Source organism: Oncorhynchus mykiss, chromosome 9 (genome assembly GCF_057628025.1).
Source record: "Oncorhynchus mykiss isolate SJ-2025 chromosome 9, ASM5762802v1, whole genome shotgun sequence".
NCBI classification, from domain to species: Eukaryota; Metazoa; Chordata; class Actinopteri; order Salmoniformes; family Salmonidae; genus Oncorhynchus; species Oncorhynchus mykiss.
The window spans coordinates 30,510,672-30,534,592 of record NC_143030.1 but is presented as its reverse complement, the minus strand read 5'-3'; the positions used below and the strand labels follow the sequence as shown (position 1 = coordinate 30,534,592).

Sequence of the window (23,921 nt, the reverse complement as noted above, 5' to 3'; positions counted from 1 at the left end):
TAAGGACCATTCCAGAGGTGCATGTTCATTAATTGTTTATGGTTGAAGCATGGGAAACAGTGTTTAAACCCTTTACAATGAAGATCGGGGAAGTTATTTTGATTATTACGAATGATCTTTGAAAGACAGGGTCCTGAAAAAGGGATGTTTCTTTTTTGTTGTTGCTGAGTTTATCCATCTCTCTCAATGTAAGCCTGCATTGGTTGTTTGTGAGTGTTGCATGGAGATTTAGTGTCAGGAGTTCTTCAAAAGCCTTAGTGAGTTGACAAAGGACAAGGTACTTAAAACATATAGACCGTTAAACTCAGTCACATCTAGTGTGTGGGAGGAGGGGTGTTTTGTAGTAAGGATGATCACTTACTGCAAAGGAGAAGGCCACAGATCCTACACCTCGCTCAAACGTGCCAAGTCCTATCTGTTGTAGGGTGATCAGTGTGGAGGAATCCCATATGTGGACATAAGGCTGCAGGGGCTGAGAGACACAATTAGACGTATAGGACTTGATGATAAGTGTGACCATTTACAGTACATAGATTTAGTAAACATTTTTCATTCATAAATTGCCTCACCTTGCCATCCTTATCCACCCCAGCCGTCTGTCCCGACGCCACCCGCACCTTGTCTGGATGGATGGTTAGACTGAAGGACAGACAAATTGTGATTTTTACACAGCATCACTTTCTTTTCACTTGACAATCAATTCTCGCATTTTGCTTGCTCAACAACAATTTGTGTTGATTTTGTACAGTTTGTTGTATTTTGTACACATGACAAACAAACTTGAATTATGATATGAGTGGTCATGGTTCAACGTGAGCCACTCACCAGCGGACACAGTCTGTGTGTTTGCTGTAGTGGCGTTGAGTGCGGTTGTTGATGTGGTACAGCACCACCACACACGCGATGAAGTATACTGCCTCCCCCGACGCCAGCAGGTACAGGTTGGCTCGGCAGTCGCGCCCCCGGTAACCGTAACTATGCGGCTCCAGTCAAGGTGACATCACTGAAACGTCTCATTGGCTGATCAGTCTAAAATCATTCATTCAGCCTAAAGCAATTTCACTCATAGCTACACCCATAATAATTGTTGATTTATGGGTGACACAACTTCCACTGACCTGAGGAGCGGATGGCTTGGCTCAAGGACATTAGGGAATTTACATACATGTCTCTATCTGACTCATGGGCAAAATGGACTTAATGGCTTTCATCCAATAAACTTTGCACTATAGGATATCAAATATTCTAAACAACCATGACTGGGATTTAAAAACACACAGTATGTTGCTAGATCAAAGCCCCATTGGTCGTGACTTGTGGGAGGGACTTAGGAAGGATACACCCAATCGAGTTCCAGTTTCTCTACAGGTGGCTCCATCCTCAGGTCATCGTAGTTCTGGATGTTGGAGGGGACGTACATGGTGATTGGTCGGCCGCGGATGAACATCTTGATTGATTGACCTGTCAGCCAATGACAGATGAAGAAACATGTATGACAAGACTGGACCATGGATACATATTTGTACATCTCCAATTGCTACCATGATTCAATATGAAGTTTCGCAAACCTATCCTCAACCAAAGCCTTGGTGATGCTACAATATCTACACCACAAATCACATTTAGATCCTAATTAATTCAATAATGTTAAGTCAACAGTGCAGTGCCATTAACCTGTATGAATCCCAAGCCCAAGTCTCAGACCTGCATGTAGTTAGTTGAATGACATAACAGTTAACACATAACATCCCCTATGATGTCTCGTACCTTGGGTTCCTCGTCTCGATCCGGGAGAACCTATGAGAGGAAGAGACAAATAAACACAGGGATCCGAGCAGAACTAAAATCACAGCCGATTGCAGCAGAGCAGATCCTGCTCTGACATTACGGATCCACTGGGACCAGTTTCAGAGCCGCTCGAATGTGATCTATGAGCAAACCAGTGGGTTGGTTTTCCAACATCAGGCCTGGTCACCTAAACCAGTGGTTCCCAAACTGTGGGACGCGCAATTGTTGGTCAAATCCCAAAAAATAAACATCAGAGCCTGACAAAATGTTCAACAGAGAACATAACATACTGTTTTAGGGAGGTGGAAGAAGAGGGATTGTCTGAGTCGTGTCCTAGCTTAAAGCATCCTGGGTATACATTATAGCTCAATAACCAGGTGAATCTCCTCTTGAAACGGACTGCAATCTGGGACCAATAACGTCTCACACTCCAATTTAAAAAGGTTGTGGAGTGGAGAGGTTGTTGTTTTTGTTTTTTTACACGTGTTGTGAAAGGTTCTGGTTTGGGATGTTTCTGGTGCGAAAAGGGGCTTGACCCATCTGCATGTCTCACTATGAAAAGGTTGTTAGGTTGTTAAAACTAAAAAAGGCAGGGCCCACGCCACAGGTTGAAGGAGCATGGGAGGGAAAGTCGGTACAGTTGAACTACTGTAAGTTATTATCTAGCTCTTTTATTAGTCATTGGTGACACTACATGGAATTTTCCCATAGGCCTGCTTCATACTGTTCCTGGACCCCGTCGAATCAAATCAATGACAGAATTTGATTGGTTTAAAATGTAGAGGTATTTCCACACTATTGCCATTCACATTTCCAAGTATGGACATTCAGTTAGGATATAGTGAGTTCAATTTTTTTTAAAGACCTGGTTACACTTTTACAACCCTCTCACGATGCAGAAGAGACAGTTGCAGAAATGACCTAACTCGTGTTGAATTCAGGCAGACCTGTCCCGGGCCAGCTCGGAGAAACAGTAAAAACACGGGAATACATCTAGCCCTGGCAAGCTCACAGAAAGAGAAAAAAATCTATATTTTTTTTTGAAAACTGTCCTTCTCGGGTAAAACAGTCATCCATCATCCCGTCAGGAGTCTCGGAGTGCTGCGGCAACATGGTTAACCACAATGGATGGCTTTCCAGGGAGAGTCCAATGCGAGCGTCCCAACCCAGAACGGAGTGGCGGGGCACTAAACAGACACTCTGTGTTTAACATCAGGAATGGCTGCCGAGCTGCCTCATAAACACGCAAGTGTAAAAAAGTTTCTCTGTGATCACAGTATGATGAGGGATATTTCTGACCAGGCTTATTTTAGTTTGTGGCAGAGGGATGGACTGTGGTGGACTCTGAGTGACCTTCGAGCCTAGAGACGACTAGAGGATGGGATGCAACGTCCAGTGGCCAGTCACTTTTTACGACTGTCATTATTATAATGTGTAGAGTATTAGTAATATTGTTGTTGTTGCAGTACGCTCCTAGTATATACAGACATTAAGCTCTTTTGAGGCTCACTCCATGCACCCTTTGTCTAGTAGAAACCCCTTGTCTTGTGGCTCACTGATCAAATTTACAGACTATTATGCTAATCGGATGGGCGCATCAAACTGATTTTCCGCCAATTGAATCCCCATTAGGTCCAACTGGTAAAAACACAGAAACAATCAAAGAGGGAATGTCCTCTTAACTCGCTCTGGTTTAGGAATGAGTCCCCATTATAAAGCTAAACCAGACTTCAAGCCAACGCTCATAAAAGCTACTATCTTTGACATCTAGTATGCAGTTTCGTGTCCCCAACTAAAGAATGGGAAGTTAACACATCAAAAATGAGATAACCTTTCAGCCTATAACTATGTTTAAGCATTTACAGGCCCCCTAAATGGAGGCTATGGACACATTTAATAATAGGTAGAATAAAACACAGGTTAGCTGGAGCTGTTATGTACGTATGGGCTATTCATCCTATCCAGATCTGGCCTGCAGTCTGTCTGTGAGTCATTTAAGCCAATATAGAGACTATGGTTGGATAATACTTTGTAGAGAGTCTGGAGAGAGTAGTGTTGTTGGATATACATTACCTGCACTGGCGATGAGATCTTTGGTCCGGCTGTGAGAAAAGAAAAACAACCATAACTGTAAAGACATTATATCCAAGAGACTCTTTCAGACACTTGGACCAACCGTTATATTATACAGTCTTTGGGCCCAGCTTACGCAACTTGGGAAATCCTAAGACTTTTCAAAAGGAAAGGAATTTTATTATACTAGAATAAAAGGGCACTTGTTTTCCAATGAGTGACTATTTAGTGAACTATGTTTCTGCGGCCGTAGGAAAATGAGATGTGGCGATGAGTTTGAAAGCAGCTCTTGCTGATGGATCAGATGGGCCTTCTCTCACCTCTCCAGACTGGGGGATCGGGTGAGGAGGTTGGCCGAAGAAGCTGCCTTTTTGTCCAACCGCTTCTTGGTCTTCTCCTGGGGGTCCTTTGCCAGTTTCTCACTGTTCCTGCGAACTCTGGACAATGAGGATAGGGAGTCTGTGTAAGAGGATTTATGTGCAGGGTTTGAGACAGACAACCACACTTGTGAACACAAACGCATACTTGCGCAGAGACATGCACACACACGCGCTCAGATGAACTATGAATGTGTGTGTTTCAACGTGTATTCTATGTGTATTCTATGTGTATTCTATGACGGGCCAGAGTTGTCCTGTAAGCCACAACAATTTTCCTGACGATGTGCTCAATAATCAGAGGAAATTGCCCTCGTCATGTGACAGGGATGTTCGAGGTATGTAACAGGAAGTAGAACTAGGAAGTGAAACCCAGCTGACTCCCTTCCCCTGAAGCCTGTGGCTCCTACTGATTATACACACACTAGGTACATTATGTAGACAGCATTTGTGTCTAAGTATGTAATGTAACTGAATAGCCTAGTTCATATTAATAGTTTGGATCTGGATAAAAGTACTTCATAACTTAAGACTTCCTATCCATAGCACCGCTGGCTCTCATGGTGTGTGGCATGATAGAGCTACCTAAAACATATGCTATCAATCAGCAATAGGCCTCTTCCAAGTCATAACTAGCAAACAAAACATCAACACACACACACAGAACACAAATCAGAGGAATAATGTAGCAATTATTTTGTGATTATGGCGCGGCATGCAGCAAAATCAACAAATCTACCAATGAAAAGCCCCCATTGAAATGTCCACATGCAGGAAATCATGCGGAATCAATCCATGCTTGAAGGAGGAGAACTTTGTTAAAGGGTGACGCTCAGGTTTGATCATCAGGTTAGTGTGGATTCATGAACACAACCCCAGTGTTATTGTTACACCGTGTGAACTACTCAACGTGTGTTTAACGGCAAACCCCAGTTGTTCTGAGCGCAACCCTTAACATTGATTCAATGTCTTATCTGTAGGGCATGGAGTTTAACTATGGTCCAGAGTTTTTCCTGATCAGATCATATTGACGGGAGAAAAAAAAAAAAAAAACTACTCATCTGACACGCATAACTAGGCTACCACTTCTTTGGGCTAAGATCAAGTTTTGTTCTAGACATAACTAGGCTACCACTTCTTTGGGCTAAGATCAAGTTTTGTTCTAGACATAACTAGGCTACCACTTCTTTGGGCTAAGATCAAGTTTTGTTCTAGACATAACTAGGCTACCACTTCTTTGGGCTAAGATCAAGTTTTGTTCTAGACATAACTAGGCTACCACTTCTTTGGGCTAAGATCAAGTTTTGTTCTAGACATAACTAGGCTACCACTTCTTTGGGCTAAGATCAAGTTTTGTTCTAGACATAACTAGGCTACCACTTCTTTGGGCTAAGATCCAGTTTTGTTCTAGACATAACTAGGCTACCACTTCTTTGGGCTAAGATCAAGTTTTGTTCTAGACATAACTAGGCTACCACTTCTTTGGGCTAAGATCCAGTTTTGTTCTAGACATAACTAGGCTACCACTTCTTTGGGCTAAGATCAAGTTTTGTTCTAGATATAACTAGGCTACCACTTCTTTGGGCTAAGATCAAGTTTTGTTCTAGACATAACTAGGCTACCACTTCTTTGGGCTAAGATCAAGTTTTGTTCTAGACATAACTAGGCTACCACTTCTTTGGGCTAAGATCAAGTTTTGTTCTAGACATAACTAGGCTACCACTTCTTTGGGCTAAGATCAAGTTTTGTTCTAGACATAACTAGGCTACCACTTCTTTGGGCTAAGATCAAGTTTTGTTCTAGACATAACTAGACTGTGTTTTATTCATTTTTATAGATATGCGCTGAAACGGCTGCTGCTTGGGACAACGCGGCCATTTTGAAACGCTGTATTCTAGATCCCCACATCAAAGAGGTGTTGACATGGCCCCCCCAGCTTATCCCAGCATCCACTGCTATTGTATACACAGGGCTGAGCCGCATGACCCTTAACACCTTTTCCACTGTGCTTGATTCTGTGTGTGTGTGTGTGTGTGTGTGTGTGTTGCCTCTCAAGGACGTGTCACTCAGCATACGATGAGCGCTGTCATTATGAGGGCACAGAGCCTTATGTTCCCAATCACCCTTATTTAGCCCCCGGCTCAAACACATGGAAAAATATCACCGCAGCCGGATCCAGCGGGAGAGAGAACGTAATGTATACTCCCCAGTCAACAGTCTACCACAAACTGATTCATAGATTAGAGTTTTGACACTGGGGGTCTGTAGAAGCACAAGCATAGAGAATAGGATATTTATCCCCAAAAGCCATGCAATCAGGCAGGAATAGAGAAGAGGAGAAGGAGACGATAACGCACAAGGGTTTATTCTGGCCCTCCAGGATAGTGGAGAGAGGTCCGCTCCGGGGGCTGGGGGGCAGGTCCTTAGGGGGGACTGGGGACCCCGAGATTGGGGTCTGGCGGGCTGAACTCAGGCTCTCCGTGGAGCCATTGGGGTCCTGGAGGTCCTCTCTCTGGAGGCTCCTGATGGTGGTGGGGTGGATGGGCTCCTCTACAGAAGACGTCCTGCTCAGGTCCTTTTCCTTCTCCACTTCCTCATCATCCTCTTCAAGCCCCTGGATGCGGTGGAGCTTGGCCTGGGACCCCTCAGTCAGAGAGATACCCTTGGGGAGGGCATCTTCCAGGGAGAGGCTCTGGATGTCACTGGTGAGAGCCAGGGGGACCCCGTCTAGCCCCTGGTCCTGCCCCAGCGGGGTGAGCTCTGTTTGGGTAGCCCGATCATATGTAGGGGCCTTACACATAGGGGCTAGGGATCCATTGTCCCCATAGTGACCATTCTCACCTTCAATGTTGTTTCCCACTTGGCTAGAGACACACACAGTGTAGAGTTGAGATCAACAAGTAGAAAACATCATACAGTATCAAAATTAATCCAATAAGACTTGACCATTCAAGTTGACAGCTAGAAATCCACATTCTGGTCACTAAGTCCAATGTCTTGACTGAACAAACGATGCCCTATTTACACACGTTGATAATCTAAGAGCACTATCTTTATATAGGTCTCTCCTACCCACACAGTCCCTCTGTGCTGGTACAGTACCTGGTGGCAGGGTGGTGGGTGCCATCAAGGGCTGAGCTGGACGACAGTTTACGAGAGCTGGAGAAACCATCAGAGCAGAAGACTTGGTTCAGGACACGGGCCGCTGCAGGGTTCACTGAGGTCACATACAATAAGACACAATCACACACATTGAGGATGGACATGGCATTGAAGCACAAGACAATGGTCATAGGGATGGGATAACATTCAATTTTATTAGATTCTATTCGATTGGCTTCGGGTACTGTAGACTTTTTGACATTAGTTAAACCAAGTCGTTTAAGACTGCGATCTGATCTAAGGTGTGATGGTTGGCCACCCACCTGCGATGAGCTGCTGTTTGAGCAGGGGGATCAGCTGGTCGTGGAGGCGGAGCCTGCGCAGCGCGTCGGCCAGTGACGACTTGAGCAGAGTGATCTCGTTCTCCTGCAACTGAAGGCGCCCTTCCATCACGGACACCCGGTCTGGGTACTCAGCGCTGCTGCCTGCCGACACATCATCTGTGCAGGTGGACCAAGACAACCAATCAGGAGATGGTATGGAACTAGATGGAACTAGACAGTCTGGAACTAGATGAACCATTGGTAAATGCTAAGTACGGACTAGGACAACCAATGAGGAGCCTATATCCAACTCCATGATGTCATGCCATTGTAACTCCCACAGAAGTGGTATAAACCAAGCAGTAGCAATGCGTACGCGGAATACCGTGAAAGAACTGTAGAGAAGGAAGAACTTCAAAAGATGGGCACACTTAGACATGACCGCAGTGAGTGTTGTAAATACTGCTAACAGCCTACATATCTTCCTCAAAAGAGACAGGACACACATTGTCCATGAAGGTGGGCCTGTGAAGCCAACATTAACGTGCCCATCCAGCACTGTTTATAACTTAAAAAGGAGAAGATGAAAGTGTCGATGAGTTTGGAGAGAAATGGTTTATTCACTTCAATATCACGAGGCTTTGATGCTGCTTACTGACTGAATCAAGTCAAATTTTTTATCAAAAATAAAGAAGGCAGGAGACCATTGCCATTATTAGGAGAAAAGGAGCTAAGCGCATGTGTTTCTGGTTCTCTCGACCGTTTGCAATTTCCAGGGGCAGCCTCGCAAAAAGGAGTGGAATGTTCTAATTGTTTATCATCAGGTTGTGTTTAGGGAACAAGGTTTAGCTCAAACGGTTGTTAAGTGTCCGCAGACTTACTTTCTCTAAAGTAAGAGCGTCTCGGGCCTTTTCCATTATAATTCTGTCTATGTCCACGTTTCCTGCGAATTTCCTGAGACATGGCAGTCGGAAGACTTGTTTATCATCAGGTTGTGTTGAATGAATGGATTTTAATCTGTTGGGCTATTAATCAATCACCACAGGTTTACACTTTCTCTGTGTGTACAACATGTTGGGATTAGATCTATTCTACCATCCTGTATGTTTACATTTCCAACTAATTTCCTCTGAGGTGAAAGGGAGACAGAAGGCATTCCAGGGTGTCGCAATCCATGTCATGTGACTAATGATCAGACCCTGAGCCAACTGCAGCTTTTTTTATTTATTTTTTCCTTCTTTGCAGCATACACAACTTCCTGCTTTGGTTGGCAACATTTGTTCTATTGTGTGTCAGTATGTATGTGTGTGTGTTTGTTTTTACTATCCTTGCGAGGACCAGAAGTCCTCACAAGAATAGTAAAACAAGGACAATTTGTGGGGACATTTTGCCAGTCCCCACAATTTCACTGGTTCCCACAAGAAGAAAAATGCTATTTTAGGTTTAGGGATTAGGTTTAGGGTTAGGGAGTTAGGGAAAATCGGATTTTGAATGGGCATCAATTGTAAAACAAACGTTTGTGTGTGTGTGTGTGTGTGTGTGTGCGTGTGTCTACAGTTCCCGGTTGGAAAATCCCCTGCTTCTTCTATCACTTTATGAAATACTTCCTTCTCCATAAATTGGACACATGTTGCTATGGTAACCATACCGACCAATGACCACGCAGTCCAATAAAACTGTCATGTCTCCCTGGGTCTGGGGAAAGATTAAGTCGTCTGATTTGATTAAGAACCTGATCATGGATAAATAGACTGATTCTCCGGGTCTACTTTTGTAAAACGTTCTATGACAATAACGTTTGAATTGATTTAACAAGTACACAGTCATCTATAGGTCACCTGACATGTCAAAGTGCATGGTGGTTTGAATTACAATTACGTATTCTGTATCATGCATATGGATCTGTAAGAATCTCGATGATGCACTTAAAAAACAGTGTTTCTGTGGGATGAAATGAAAACCGACCACGTGGGTGTATCACCATGAATCATGTTCCAAACATGCCTTAACAGCTCTGCGATCTACTGGGTTGAAGAGGCTTATATACCTTGAGAATCTGGCACAGCGGGTTCATGTGATGCAATGACTGATACCAGGCCAAACTGGCATCCAGTGGGTGTGGCTTCCGTTCTCCAAAGTCCATTCCAAGAGGACGCACACAACTGTCAGTTAACGTCAACTAGGAATACTGCCACATTCTTCCTCTCTTTCTCCACCTCCTTCCTATTCCTCCTCCCCCAGGCCTTCCCATGCATCATATCCAAGTTGGGGAGCTTATCGTTTCCTTTATTGTGTGAAAGTGACTCACAGATTGTTACTTTCCCTTCCTCCTTAAAACCCTTTACCTACTGTCACTGCAGGTGATATAGCCTATGCTACTACTCAACCCTCATGCTGACACAAGCACTGTAGCAGTCAAGCGATCGTCTAACAGTCATTGTTGTTGATAATAAGTATTTATAATGCAAGTGGGCTTATTCCCTTTTGAGGATTGAGGAGAGGAGTGGTTCTGACTGAGTGCCTCTCACCCACTTACTACTGAGCACTCGGCGAGGCATTTCTTAAGAATGTCTAAAGCCACTTGACTGTTTCGCCTTGCTTAGCTCGTAAGGCAAAAACACCACTTTAAACGGTTGGGTAAGAATGCAGTGGCCAAGCAAACATGCAAGTCCTCCCAAGAGGAGAACCAGTTTGGCTTATCGGCTTGAAAGTACGAATATATCCCTCGCCTTAAGGCCCGACAAGACTGTTTCGCTTTTCAGAGACAGACGGATTCCAGTGATGCCTTCATTCGATACACCCACACACTCAATCTCTGGACCAGAACCATGGCTCCACTCCACACACACAATGGGGTCTTTGAGGCTTGCTGGGAGGGAGTCTCTGTCTGCTGTCTGTGTTCAGACGGACTTGGCCAACCGTGTGCAGAGCCAGGCCTCTCACTACACACACACACACCACAGAGACAGAACAACAACAGCAATGGAAGAATACAGTGACATTTCACCCAGTATAATATTAAGGAAATGAGAGAATGACGCTAAAGAGATATCTTCCAGTTATATTAACATGACAGTAGTAGAAGTTTTTTGGATTCATTTAGGTCTATACTTTAGAACCATAGCTATATACTGTATATCTAAGGCTCTGGTTAAAAACGGCGTGTTAGACACTATGCCATGGTTTTGATACATTACCTACAGTACACATATTCTCGCCAGTTGAAATTCCACACTTTCAATGTAAAATCAGAGGCAAACTGTTTTTTTTTTTCCTTCTCTCAACTCCATGAACTTGGTCATGATGACATACACAGGCAAACATGACTTCACACACATTTGTTTGAAGAGGTCTTAGAATTTAGCGGGTAGAGCAAGACTACTGTACTCTAATTAAGGATAGGAAACACCTGACTCAAAAGTGGGTGAGGTAGGGCACAATGTCCACTAAGGAATGTTGATATTCACCAGCACAACGAGGAAGTCTAATCTCAGAGTCTTGATTAAACAATGTGGTTGTGAGGCTCTATGGCCGAGTTTAGACAGGCAGCCTAATTCTGATTTTTTTTAACAATTGATCTTTTGCCCAATCAGATCAGTTCTGAAAAAGAGCTGCTCGTTTCACATTAGATGTGATTGGTCAAAAGACCAATTAGTGGAAAAAAATATCAGAATTGGGCTTACGGTTTATGGGACTCAGTTGTATCGTAACACAATAATTAGGATCTGCTCCAATCCGCTGGCTTTAAACCAGAATCAAAAGCCAGCCTTCCAACTCTTTTGGAAAATCTCAGCTGACTTGATCAACTGTGCGTGAAGCATTAAGCAAAACAAAACCCCCCCAAAAAAATTTGTAGCCAAAAATGTAACCAAGTAATTAAAAACGTACGGGAGAGACAATGCAATGGACTGTGTACAGGAGCAATGAAACATGATCTATTCACTTGTCGATACACTCTTCCATGCAGTATTGTTTGATCACTCGCTTTCTCCCAGGCTCGTTCTCGCTCACACGCGCTGTTATAGTCACAGGGCAGGAGGGTTTAGGGTCATTCGATTTTGTGTGGATGAAGGGCGAGTGGGTGGCGGATTGAATAAAAATGTCCATAAATGTCTCATTCGTGTGCAATTTATATCTGTAGGCTTTTTATTTCATTATTTTAGGCTATCTGGTATTAGTGCGTAAACCTAAGCTTTGGGGCATAACTGTCAGGCGCCAGATAGCCTACGCGTCAATCACTTTTGGGAACGAGCAGAAAAATGTCAGGTCGAACCACGGAGGCACAAAGGTCAATGTCAGAGTTGAATTAAATAAGAGAAAAGCTGCGAAAGGAGAGTTGAAAATAAAGAGAAAGACCGGAAAATTAATGTTTGGGAACGATTTGGCTAAGTGGTAAAAGATGATGATAGCAGTGCAGGCTTTGTTAAGTGTGAAGATTGTGAGGCGCCATACAAATTTGACAGTCACAAGACGGGGACTTCAAATAGGCCTATGCCATGTCAAGGGACCTGTAGCCTACTGGGTTAAATGTAAACTGAGCCTATATATTAACTCCTGCAAAATTAAGAATTTCTTGCAGTACAATGATACACAAAATGTAGGCTAAACTTGGACTCAGGAACAGGAGTGGAGATATATTATTTATTTCAGCATCTTGAGAGAATGCGAATGTGCCGTTAAATACCGTCTGTATCAGTAGAGACTGGAGGGTAGGACAGCTCATAATCATGGCTGGAACAAAGCAAATGAAATGGCATCAAAGCACATGTTTGAAACCATTCCACTGATTCTGCTCCAGCCATAACCACGAGCCTGTCCTCCCCAAGTAAAGTGGCACTAAACCTCTGTTCATATAGAGGTGCTATCTCTATTAGTATCATGAAAGTTGATAGTATTTCAACCACATAAAATATACATCCAAGCCAAACTGAAATGTTATCAGAAACATGTTGGGTCTGAGTCGTTTTCAAATGTTTCTATTTACAACCGGTCAAATTGATGTCATATGGACATTTTGCACAGAAAATGTTTACAGTTTTTTTTTTTTTTTTTTAGAGTTAACCTACTGCATTTTCACCCCGGTCCCTAAATCTCTTCACTCTGCAGAGACGACAGAAAACTTCACAGATGTCAACTAAATTGAAGCATTCATTCCATCAATTTATGACATTACTTTGGTGAGCAAGAGTTTATTTAGTCTTCTAGGGTAACATATAATGACAGAAGAGAAGCTACATGCATCTAAATTATACACAAACTGACAACAACAAACAAATTGCCTACCAAAATGTCTGAAATTATAAGCAGAAACATCTAAATCAGGCAAAAGAAATCCGGCACCCCCTGTCAAAAACCCGTTCCGCTGTCTCTGACTGTGGCCCGCAGCGCATTTTCTATATTAGTGGGTTAGGGTCGGGTGCGGGTCACAGATTTTCACTTTAGCCTATCACAAACGGTGCATTCAGAAAGTATTCACAAGCCTTCTCTTTCCCACATTTTGTTACGTTACAGCTTTATTCTAAAATGGACGGAATAAAACCAATTCTTTAATCCATCTACACACAATACCCCTCTAAAAACATGTTTTTGGAAATGTTTTCAAATGTATACAAGAAAAGAAACAGATATACCTTATTTACACATATTCAGACCCTTTACTATGAGACTCGACATTGAGCTCAAGGTGCATCCTGTTTCCATTGATCATCCTTGAGTTGTTTTCTACAACTTGATGGCCTCCATCATTCTTAAATGAAAGAAGTTTGGAACCACACACTAGAGCTTCCTAGAGCTGGCCGCCCCGGCCAAACTGAGCAATTGGGGGTAGAAGGGCCTTGGTCAGGGAGGTGACCAAGAACCCGATGGTCACTCTAACAGGAGTTCCTCTGTGGAGATGGGAGAACCTTCCAGAAGGACAAACCATCTCTGCAGCACTCCACCAATCACATCTTTATGGTAGAGTGACCAGACGGAAGCCACTCCTCGGTAAAAAGCACATGACAGCCCACTTGGAGTTTGCCAAAAGGCACTTAAAGAACTCTCAAGTGTCACGTTTGGACGAAACCTTGCACCATCCCTACGGTGAAGCATCATGCTGTGGGGATGTTTTTCAGTGGCAGGGACTGGAAGACTAGTCAGGGTTGAGGGAAAGATGAACGGAGCAAAGTACAGAGAGATCCTTGATGAAAACCTGCTCCAGAGTGCTCAGGACCTCAGACTGGGGCGAAGGTTCACCTTCCAACAGGACAACAACCCTAAGCACACAGCCTAGACAACACAGGAGTGGCTTTGTTGAGTGCCCCAGCCAGAGCCCGGACTTGAACCTGATCGAACATCTCTGGAGAGACCTAAAAATACCTGTGCAGCGAATCTCCCCATCCAACCTGACAGAGCCTGAGAGGATCTGCTGAGTAGAATGGGGAAAACTCCCCAAATACAGGTGTGCCAAGCTTGTAGGGTCATACCCAAGACGACTCGAGGCTGTAATTGCTGCCGAAGGTGCTTCAACAAAGTAATGAGTAAAGGGTCTGAATACTAATGTAAATATGATATTTCAGTTTATTTTTTAAAACGTTTGCAAAAATGTCTAAAAACCTGTTTTTGCTTTGTCATTATGGGGTGGGGGGGGACTATTTAATCCATTTTAGAATAAGGCTGTAACGTAACAAAATGTGGAGAAAGTCAAGGGGTCTGAACCCCTTCCGAATCCACGGTATAGTCTGGCGGTTGCGGATGGGTTATCAGCTATTGCAGGGCGGATGAAGAAAAAAACAAACAAACAAAAACAGCTGACCCACGCACCATTAACACACACACAGAGAATGACTATCACATCCTAACTTCAGGCAAACACATGTACAGAAACAATCTCATGAGGCAACAACACTCCCACAACCCCAGTGTTTCTGCAGGAAAGGGGCTTAACTTCATACACAAATGAATGACGTAAACTTTGCACAGGACAAACATTGTATGACAGTGTGTGTATAAGGTAGAGTGTGTCTTGATTAACCTCAGATTGTGTGGGCCTGCACCTCTGAATCAAAGGGCTTTGAACATTAGCGTTAATCTATTTTAATGAACACAGATATTAAAGATAATGATAGTGCACTATCTGTTGTGAAAGGAGCCATACTAGTATTTCATGCCAATAATCACAGGTCTGATCTAAGCAAACATGGCTTCTGAGTCATAGGGGGTTATGAAAGATGTAGCCAAGAACGTGGGCAGAATCTTTGAGCAATTGCATGAATGCCAATATACTGTATGTAAGGTTAGCCTAGCAATATTAGCCCTCTCCTGGTAGCCCTACAGCTGCTGTTGCTAATGCTAACCATTAAAACTGCCACCACTAATGAAACCGATAATAAAGAGCTCCATTTCAATACATGTACCTATAAAAGCTAGTGTTCGGAGTACATTTTTCATGGAAAACAGTCTCTGCCATAACACTCCTACAGCAACCAGTGGGTGTGCCGGTGTGGTACCTATAACGTCTTCACCATAACAATTGGGTGAGAGACCTTAGCCATTTTTTAAAGGATACAGTTGGGCCTGGTTGGGCACTTGCAGGTACAGTTGGCATGTACAAAAGGTACAGTTGGGCACTTGCAGTCCCAGATTGCATTGCTCTAGGTAGGTCTGCACTCGCAAAGGAGAGTTACTGTAAGATATACTACATGACCAAAAGTATGTGGAGACCTGCACGTCGAACATCTCATTCCAAAATCATGGGCATTAACATGGAGTTGGTCCCCCTTTAGTGCTATAACAACCTCCATCCACTCTTCTGTGAAGGCATTAGTGACATTGGGTACTGATATTGGGCGAATAGGCCTGGCTTGCAGTTGGAGTTACAATTCATCCCAAATGTGTTCGATGGGGTTGAGGTCAGGGCTCTGTGCAGCCCAAACCATGAAAACAGCCCCAGACCATTATTCCTCCTCCACCAAACTTTACAGTTGGCACTATGCATTGGGGCAAGTAGCATTCTCCTGGCATCTGCCAAACCCAGATTCGTCTCTCAGACTGCCAGATGGTGAAGCGTGATTCATCACTCCAGAGAACGAGTTTCCACTGCTCCAGAGTCCAATGGCGGCGAGCTTTACACCACTCCAGCCGACACTTGGCATTGCGCACGGTGATCTTAGGCTTGTGTGTAGCTGCTCGGCCATGGAAACCCATTTCATGAAGCTCCAACAGTTATTGCTCTGACGTTGGTTCCAGAGGCAGTTTGGAACTCGGTAGTAGTGTTGGAACTGAGGACAGGCACTCAGTGTTCCCGTTCTGTGAGCTTGTGTGGCCTACCGCTTCGTGGCTAAGCCATTGTTGCGCCTAGACATTTCCACTTCACAATAACAGCACTTACAGTTGACCGGGGCAGCTCTAGCAAGGCAGAAATGTGATAAACTGACTTGTTGGAACGGTGGCATCCTATGCCACGTAGAAAGTCACTGAGCTCTTCAGTAAGGCCATTCTACTGCCAATGTTATTTCATATGGAGATTGCATGGCTCTGTGCTCAATTGTATACACCTGTCAGCATTAGGTGTGGCTGAAATAGCCGAATCCACTCATTTGAAGGGGTGTCCACATACTTTTGTATATATAGTGTACCTCGTAACTATGCATTTATTCATGAAGAGGCTTTGACTTTCAGGGGGATGTTCAAGAACGTAGCCAATAGCACTCCTGAACACATCGGGAAGTAATTAGAGGTTTGTGTTCTTGGTCCGTTTTTAGGGGAGGTATGGTATTTATAGTTGTGAACGGGAGCAACAGATGGGAATAGGATGTCCAGGAGGTGAAAGGGAAGAGGGGGACATGTTTCCTTTCTTCCAGTGCAATAATGCTGTACTTTGTTAAAGAGAACCAGCGAGGGTTGTTTGCTTACACACACACACACACACACACACGGTCACATGCACAAGTGTACAGGCAGCCCAACTCTAATCTTTCAGCTCTTTTGCCAATAATTGGGCTTTCCGTGTAAACGTAGCCCAACAAGCATGCACACCACACACAGCTATTACACATTTCCCTGCTTCTTGTTTTTTTTTGTCGTTACAACTGGCCTGAGGGTGAGTCACAGTCGTTTAGAAGAAGCTGGAGAGGAGAGATTCACAATGGCTGACTGGACGGGGCTGGAAGCAATCGAGAGTTGGCCACAGCTAAAGAGCTGAATTAGAGTGTGGTCTCTGGTCTGATTGGAGTGAGTGAGTGAGTGAGTGAGTGAGTGAGTGAGTGAGTGAGTGACACCCTCTCCCTCCCCCGCGCTCCCTCGATGACAGTGAGAAGCTCATACTTCAAATTGTTACTCAAGCACTCAGTCAAAGCCAATGTTTGTCCAGGGTTGAACGACATATCACAAAGACAGATCAGAAGCATCACAAAGACGATACGCTGACAAACGACAATACTGGTAGGAAATTAAAACAACATTCCCTGCTGGCTTTATACGGACCTGATGGCAGTGACTGAAAGACCGTGATTGAGTGAGAAACTAACAACGCCTCAACACCTCAAACTGCAAAATTGTCATTCGAGGGCTCAGTTTAAGCCAATGTTTTTCCAGAGATTGACGCCTTATCACAAAGACGGATCAGAACCGTCACTGATTATTGGCTGATAAAAACAACAATACTAGCAGGAAAAGAAAACGACACAATTGCGACTGAATCTTGGGTGAGGCCAGGTTTGGATAGGTTTCTAGCTAGTTTATAACCTTGCAGGATGTTGCTCTAGTATTCAATTTCACGATCACTTACTGTATATGCTAAGTGGCCTGGGTCATCTAAGGTCTTATTGATGAGGAGCCAAGCGGGTTTGGACAGAGAAAACGGACTCTTTGTTCAGACTGCATTTGCCCAAGCCGCTCCCTTTCTCATCCAATTTGGAGAAAGTTTCAATCAATTTGCTCAGCTCCCTCTCAAAAAGACTATTGCCCAGGCTGACTTTTTGAAGAACGGTAGTTTCATTCAAGGAAAAAGTACTTTTTAAATCAAGGTAGTGGTTTAACGGTTATGGGGACGCTATCGTCTCAATCTTTGTTTTTTAGATGTTCACTCTTCTCCAATTCCACTTTATTCTTATGTTGCTGTATCAAAGTCAATTTCCTATATATCTAGAAGGTCACCTTCATATTTTGGGCCTATTTGAGTGATTTATCATAATCTCCACCCGGCACGGCCAGAAGAGGACCTCCCCCTGGAGCCTGGTTCCTCTCTAGGTCCTTTCTAGGGAGTTTTTCCTAGACACTTTTCTTCAACATCTGCATTGTTTGCTCAATGGTGTTTTAGACCGGGCGTCTTTATAAGCACATTGTGACAACTGCTGATGGTAGAAAGGGATGTGTCAAATAAATGGGATTGATTGATCATTGTTATTTCATTGTCGTTTCAAAGAGTCTAATTTGAGAAGTGGATATTCTTCCAACCCAGACTCTCGGGAAGAGTCTGCAGTGACAGCTGGTTGAGTCTCTCTCTCACATACACAGACACACAGCGTCTTCCCACAGTTCGCCCACCCTGTCAGCTCCTTCCTGTGAACACCACCACCCTGGCAGCGTCACCACCGACAGAGAGCGTCCGTCCCCGTCACTCGTCCCCGGGAGCCGTGTGATCACGAGCACGTCGCCACCACAACACATCCCTGTGCCGTACTGTACTCCCCTGCACGGGCGGTGGGCGATGCGGTCTTCAGTCTAACTCGTCACTCTGAACCCGAAAACAGACAGACATATCACAGTCGAACACTCACGGTCTCACCCTCACTGCCTGCTGGTATACCTCCCTGTCCAAATATTTATTTTTATTTTTTATTATCGTGTGAGAGAATTCAGAGTAGAATTGTCTGATTGAATGGCGGTAACTGTGGACTTTCATCTTCATCAATCCATAACACACCCTCACCAAAGCCTACCATATAATACTATGTACTTGATGCCGGCTGAAGATTAAACATTGGCCGCAAATATTGAGGCTAAACACAAGATGAAGGGGATCTAAGCAATCTAAAAATAAACATTTTTAAAAAAGCACAAGGAAATTTCTCTTGAGCAGTTTGGGGTCAACACTGTCACTGAGCTGATTGTGATGCCAAGTCTAAATCAGAGGGAAATTATGCAAGACCAGACTTGCTTTGCTTGCAGATAACAAAGCTATGAAGTATTCTGTTGAACTGCTTGTACAGGCAGCATAAATCTTACAGAAATAGAGGTATGATCTCACACACACACACACACACACACACACACACACACACAGAGACGATGGTAGTGCAAAGAGCTTCTGGATATAGTCAACTGTTAAAAGCCCCTACCTTTTTCTCTCTCAACTTAAAACATATCTGAAGTTAAGTTTAAAAAATATATATGTTTACGGTAGATTTCGGCTTTATATGGGTGATTAATGTAACAGCTCAGGGTACTCGAGGGACTGGGACACAGATCTTGTCAGAACAATGAACCGATTTGCAATTTGTAAGAAACACAATTATAAACTGCAATGAAAATGCAGTATTGAATGAAGTTATCGGACATTGACAAGTTCTTAGACCCTCGTCAGCATTGATTTGTGATTGGTGACTGAGCAGCATGGTAGTGTCAGCTTGCCGTGGAGAGAGACACAGAGACGAAGGTGATTTGATGGACAGTTCAGCCTAACACCCACAGAGGCAGACAATGACCCCTGAATGTAAACTTGCGGACTCACACCGACACCCCAATCCTTCTTACTGAATAACACATAGCGCTGATCTGAGGGCAGTTTTGTTTCTTAAGCCCTCAAATGGTTGATTGCTGTCGGGTGAGCTGATCCTAGATCTGTGCTGTGTGTTCCCCTGTGTGCCTAACCGCCCACTATTTTACAAGACTGTAAACGAAACATCAGCACATGAGTTGGGACAGCAACAGATGTGGCACAATGGCACATTGTACTTCCGTCATTATAGAAGCAGTAAAAGTTCCATTGTCAAAGGTGCAAAAAAAAGGAGGCATAAACAATTAGCATAACAGCCACAGACTTGTTGTCGAGAGCCATGCGCACTGCTTCTTAACACAGCGCTCATCCAACCCGGAAGCCAGCCGCACCAATGTGTCGGAGGAAACATTGTGCACCTGGCAACCTTGGTTAGCGCGCAGCCCGCCACAGGAGACGCTGGTGCGCGATGAGACAAGGATATCCCTACCGGCCAAACCCTCCCTAACCCGGACGACGCTAGGCCAATTGTGCGTCGCCCCACGGACCTCCCGGTCGCGGCCAGTTACGACAGAGCCTGGGCGCGAACCCAGAGTCTCTGGTGGCACAGCTGGCGCTGCAGTACAGCGCCCTTAACCACTGCGCCACCCGGGAGGGCCTGCAAATGACTTTTTAATGAGCTCCTCTCTTGCTCAACCTAGGAACATCTGAAGTTGCTCTGGTGCAGCTGGAGGTCCAACAACGACAGTAACTGTAGAGAGACAGACACAGAACCAAGGGGAAAATCTGGCATCCGGGTAATTCGTTGGCATCGAAAATGGAACTTGATACTTTGTGGCCTCCTATCCATTTGGGTGAGAAACAAAGTAACATTCAAGATAACATTCAGTTCCCACGCCTGCCATTCCATTCACTTGAACCTCACACACCCGATCTCCGGAGAGACTATGGGGGGGATCGAGGTTACTTGGTTTCCCACCTGTCTATAGGATACAACAAAGTGCAATTTCGTGATTGAAAACAGTGAGCAAGAACATGTTGTACTATCAAGAGTGTTTTTGCAATAAAAAATCCCTGGCCTTAGGTTATCATCAAATGGATGTTGCTCATTTATAACAATTGCAAACATATGTTTTCCGTTTTGCAATTGCATATTATGCACATGAAGTTTACATGCTGTTTTGTAATTTGCAAACTGATAAACCCCCAGACGTAACTGTTCTATGGAGTGGGCTTGACAGGTGAAAAAGCACACAGCAAATTCTCAAGTGTTAAATCAACGCAGACTGTTTAATGTCACACTGTTCCAGTGTCTATATGGGGCCACACTTTTCAGGGTTAAATTAACACTTTGCTTCGTGTAAAGCCTTATTTGCATATTTCTCAGTGTGCCTTGCCTTGAGAGTGAATTGCGAGTGAGTTACCATCCATGACTGTGTTTGTCAGTGACAGAGAAATGGTTGTTGCATTCATTCATTTTCAGACCTGTGGCCTTCACCTAGTGAAATCCTAAGTGAATATGTAATCATTAAAATAAATGTATTTAAGACAATAGAATATGTATTTCATAAGGCTGTATTTTAAGGGCCTAGTTTAACCTTAATTCAGTGGCCTGAAACTCATGGTTTACAGGCCACATCAGGCCTGTAACTTACATTATGCTGGCTTGAAAAGTGACTTAATTCCTATTGGAATCCAGCCAGAGTGGGGATATCCAACGTTTTACATGTTTTATTCAGCCGCAACCTGCATTCAGAAAGACTGCCCGGGATTAGGAAAACCAAGATACACTACACGACCCAAAGTACGAGGACACCCCTTCAAATTAGTGGATTCGCCTATTTCAGCCACACTAGTTGCTGACAGGTGTATACAATTTAGCACATAGTCATGCAATCTCCATAGACAAACATTGGTAGTAGAATGGCCCATACTGAAGAGCTCAGACACATCATGGTAGGCCACACAAGATCACAGAACGGGACCGCTGAGTGCTAAAGCAAGTAAGAATCATGTTTCCTCGGTTGCAACACTCACTACAGAGTTCCAAACTGCCTCTGGAACCAACGTCAGCTCAATTACGGTTGGTCAGGAGATTCATGCCAGGAGAACTCTACCTACCCCACTTCATAGTGCCAACTGTAAAATATGGTAGAGGAGGAATAATGGTCTGGGGCTGTTTTTCATGGTCGAGCAGCCGCACACAAGCCTAAGATCACCATGCGCAATGCCAAGCGGTGGCTGGAGTGGTGTAAAGCTCGCCGCCATTGGACTCTGGGGCAGTGGAAACCTGTTCTCTGGAGTGATGAATCACGCTTCACCATCTGGCAGTCCGACTGACGAATTTGGGTTTGGCGGATGCCAGGAGAACACTACCTACCCCACTGCATAATGGCAACTGTAAAATATGGAGAGGAGGAATAATTGTCTGGGGCAGTTTTTCATGGTTCGGGCTGGGCCCCTTAGTTCCAGCAAAGTGAAATATTAACGCTACACCATTCAATGACATTTTAGACGATTCTGTGCTTACAACTTTGAGGCCACAGTTTGTGGAAGGTCCTTTCCTGTTTCCGCATGACAATGCCCCAATGCACAATGCGAGGTCCATACAAAAATTGTTTGTCGAGATCAGTGTGGAAGAACTTGACTGGCCTGCACAGTGCCCTGACCTCAACCCCATTGAACACCTTTGGGATGAATTGGAATGCAGACTGCAATGAGCGGTTTGACAATCAAGTATTCACGTGGTGTATTAGACTACCTAAATCATCTAAATAATTTCAGTAAGGGGTGCAATAAGACCTAGTAACAGATAGGATTAGTTTAGAAAAATGTGTTATTTATAATTGATTAGCATAAGATTAATGAATCAATGTGCATGCAAAAACATTGAAACAAACCCCCCCCCAAAAAAATGTTTTACAAAATCAACCTGCAATTGAGCATGCTGGGAAATTTGATAAAATATAGCTGTGGTTTTGGTTCAACTCTGATTATTAAAGGGGCAGAGGAGTCAAAAACGATTTTTTTTCTGTGTTTTACATACATTTCCACATGAGGTTGAAATACTGTTTTATTATGAAAATTATGATAATACACTTTTCCTGTTGGATGTGTTTAAAAATACTGCATGAAATGTTAGCTTGTTTTGCAGGGTGGGTTTTTTGGACTGCCTGTATAAATTCAGAGAGTTTGCCCTCCTCTCTGCCAATCATAATAGCTAGTTCAGGTTACACATCCCTCCCGTTCAGTTCCGCCAATTAGGCCCCTCTCTCAGACCATGCCCAGGAAGTCCTAGCAACATTTTTGCTTGAGAAATAGAATCTATTTTTGTTTATTTTTGCCAATTTTAATTGAAAACTATCACATCAAGGTACTTAAATTGTTACCCAGAAATGATTTGATAGAGATAAAAAACAGCTGCATTGGGATTACACTGAGGTTCTTTTAATTTACACCATCAACACTAGAAATGTTACAATGAAAAATCTAAACTAGGTAACACAGGCCAATTTACTGTGTAGTCTACTTAAAATTAAATAAATATAAAGTTACCTAAAAATACATTTTAAATGCTGGACTTACCTAGACTATTCGTAGAACCATCCATGATTGATTGTCCAGGAGTTATTTACTGTTTTCTAGTAGTGAAGTTTGTTTTTTGGTGTATTTTCCATACTGTATGCCGCTGCTTTACCTGAGGGTGTCAGAAGTCGTTCTTGAGAAAAGAGAGGAGGCACGCATGGCAACGAACGTACGCAGTTGCCGGAGAGGATTGACCTAAAAAAATTCACTCAAATACTTACTGTACATAAATCCAGGAAATGAGCTGAGCATCTGGTGGGCAAATGCACAATCGCCCAATAGATTCACATGCACACCGCACTAGAATTGCCAAAAATATTATCCTGGAGACAATGATAGGTTAACTATCGCCTCGTTTTTATATGACTACACGTGCATGCAATAATATGCTCCTTACTGAAACTTGTAACAACTTTTTGGGTTACATACACATCATGATGTATATAAACACTGGATTGCTAACGCCATGTATTGGCCATTGAAAGGCTCTAAAGAAACTGGTCGGCCATATTGGCACTCCCCAGTAGGAGCAGTCCTCCATAGGAATTAATGTGATTCTACATTATTTCAATTAAATGTTTCATAGACAAAATTACATGTATTTAAGTATTTTGTTGTTGTAGTGGGGACAGTAACAGTCATCTAAAAAAATGATACTGTTGGTAAATATTTGTCTTTCATTTTTTATTTGTGTTTAGCTCACATAATATAATGTTAAAGTGTCTGTAATAGAATAAACATGGCAGAAACGAATGTAGACATTAATAAGTGCATTTCTATAGTTTCCCCCAAAAAAATACACGGTAAGGGAGTGCCAGTATGGAGGTGAGGTGGCTTCAACACAGTGCCCCCAAAATAATTCATCTAGTGCATATATAAATCATTGGTTACACCCCCCAGTCGTCCAAAAGTTCAGTTCAACTGATTAGATTTTCATAGATTTCCTGCCGCCTGGTGGCGTGTTTGTGTACCGCATGT

At 43.6% G+C, this 23,921-nt stretch overlaps 1 protein-coding gene across 5 annotated transcripts in view; it reads right to left on the bottom strand.

Moving 5' to 3' along the window:
• Positions 1–23,490, bottom strand: part of LOC110531857 (echinoderm microtubule-associated protein-like 3) — a 32,435-nt gene extending 8,945 nt beyond the window's left edge. Inside the window, exons 1-12 of one of the 5 annotated variants that reach the window (XM_090183956.1) lie at positions 23,165–23,490; positions 22,944–23,055; positions 7,664–7,840; positions 7,341–7,455; positions 6,596–7,102; positions 4,182–4,298; positions 3,862–3,890; positions 1,768–1,797; positions 1,341–1,461; positions 826–975; positions 570–639; positions 362–472 (exon numbers count right to left, since the gene is read on the bottom strand). In XM_090183956.1, the coding sequence (XP_090040082.1) occupies positions 362–472; positions 570–639; positions 826–975; positions 1,341–1,461; positions 1,768–1,797; positions 3,862–3,890; positions 4,182–4,298; positions 6,596–7,102; positions 7,341–7,455; positions 7,664–7,840; positions 22,944–22,968 (1,452 nt within the window). In that variant the 5' untranslated portion in view covers positions 22,969–23,055; positions 23,165–23,490. Of the gene's footprint in view, positions 1–361; positions 473–569; positions 640–825; positions 976–1,340; positions 1,462–1,767; positions 1,798–3,861; positions 3,891–4,181; positions 4,299–6,595; positions 7,103–7,340; positions 7,456–7,663; positions 7,841–22,943; positions 23,141–23,164 lie in introns of those variants that run through there. The other 4 variants (XM_090183958.1, XM_090183957.1, XM_090183960.1 and 1 more) reach the window with 4 other exon arrangements.
• Between the last annotated feature and the right edge of the window lie 431 nt (positions 23,491–23,921).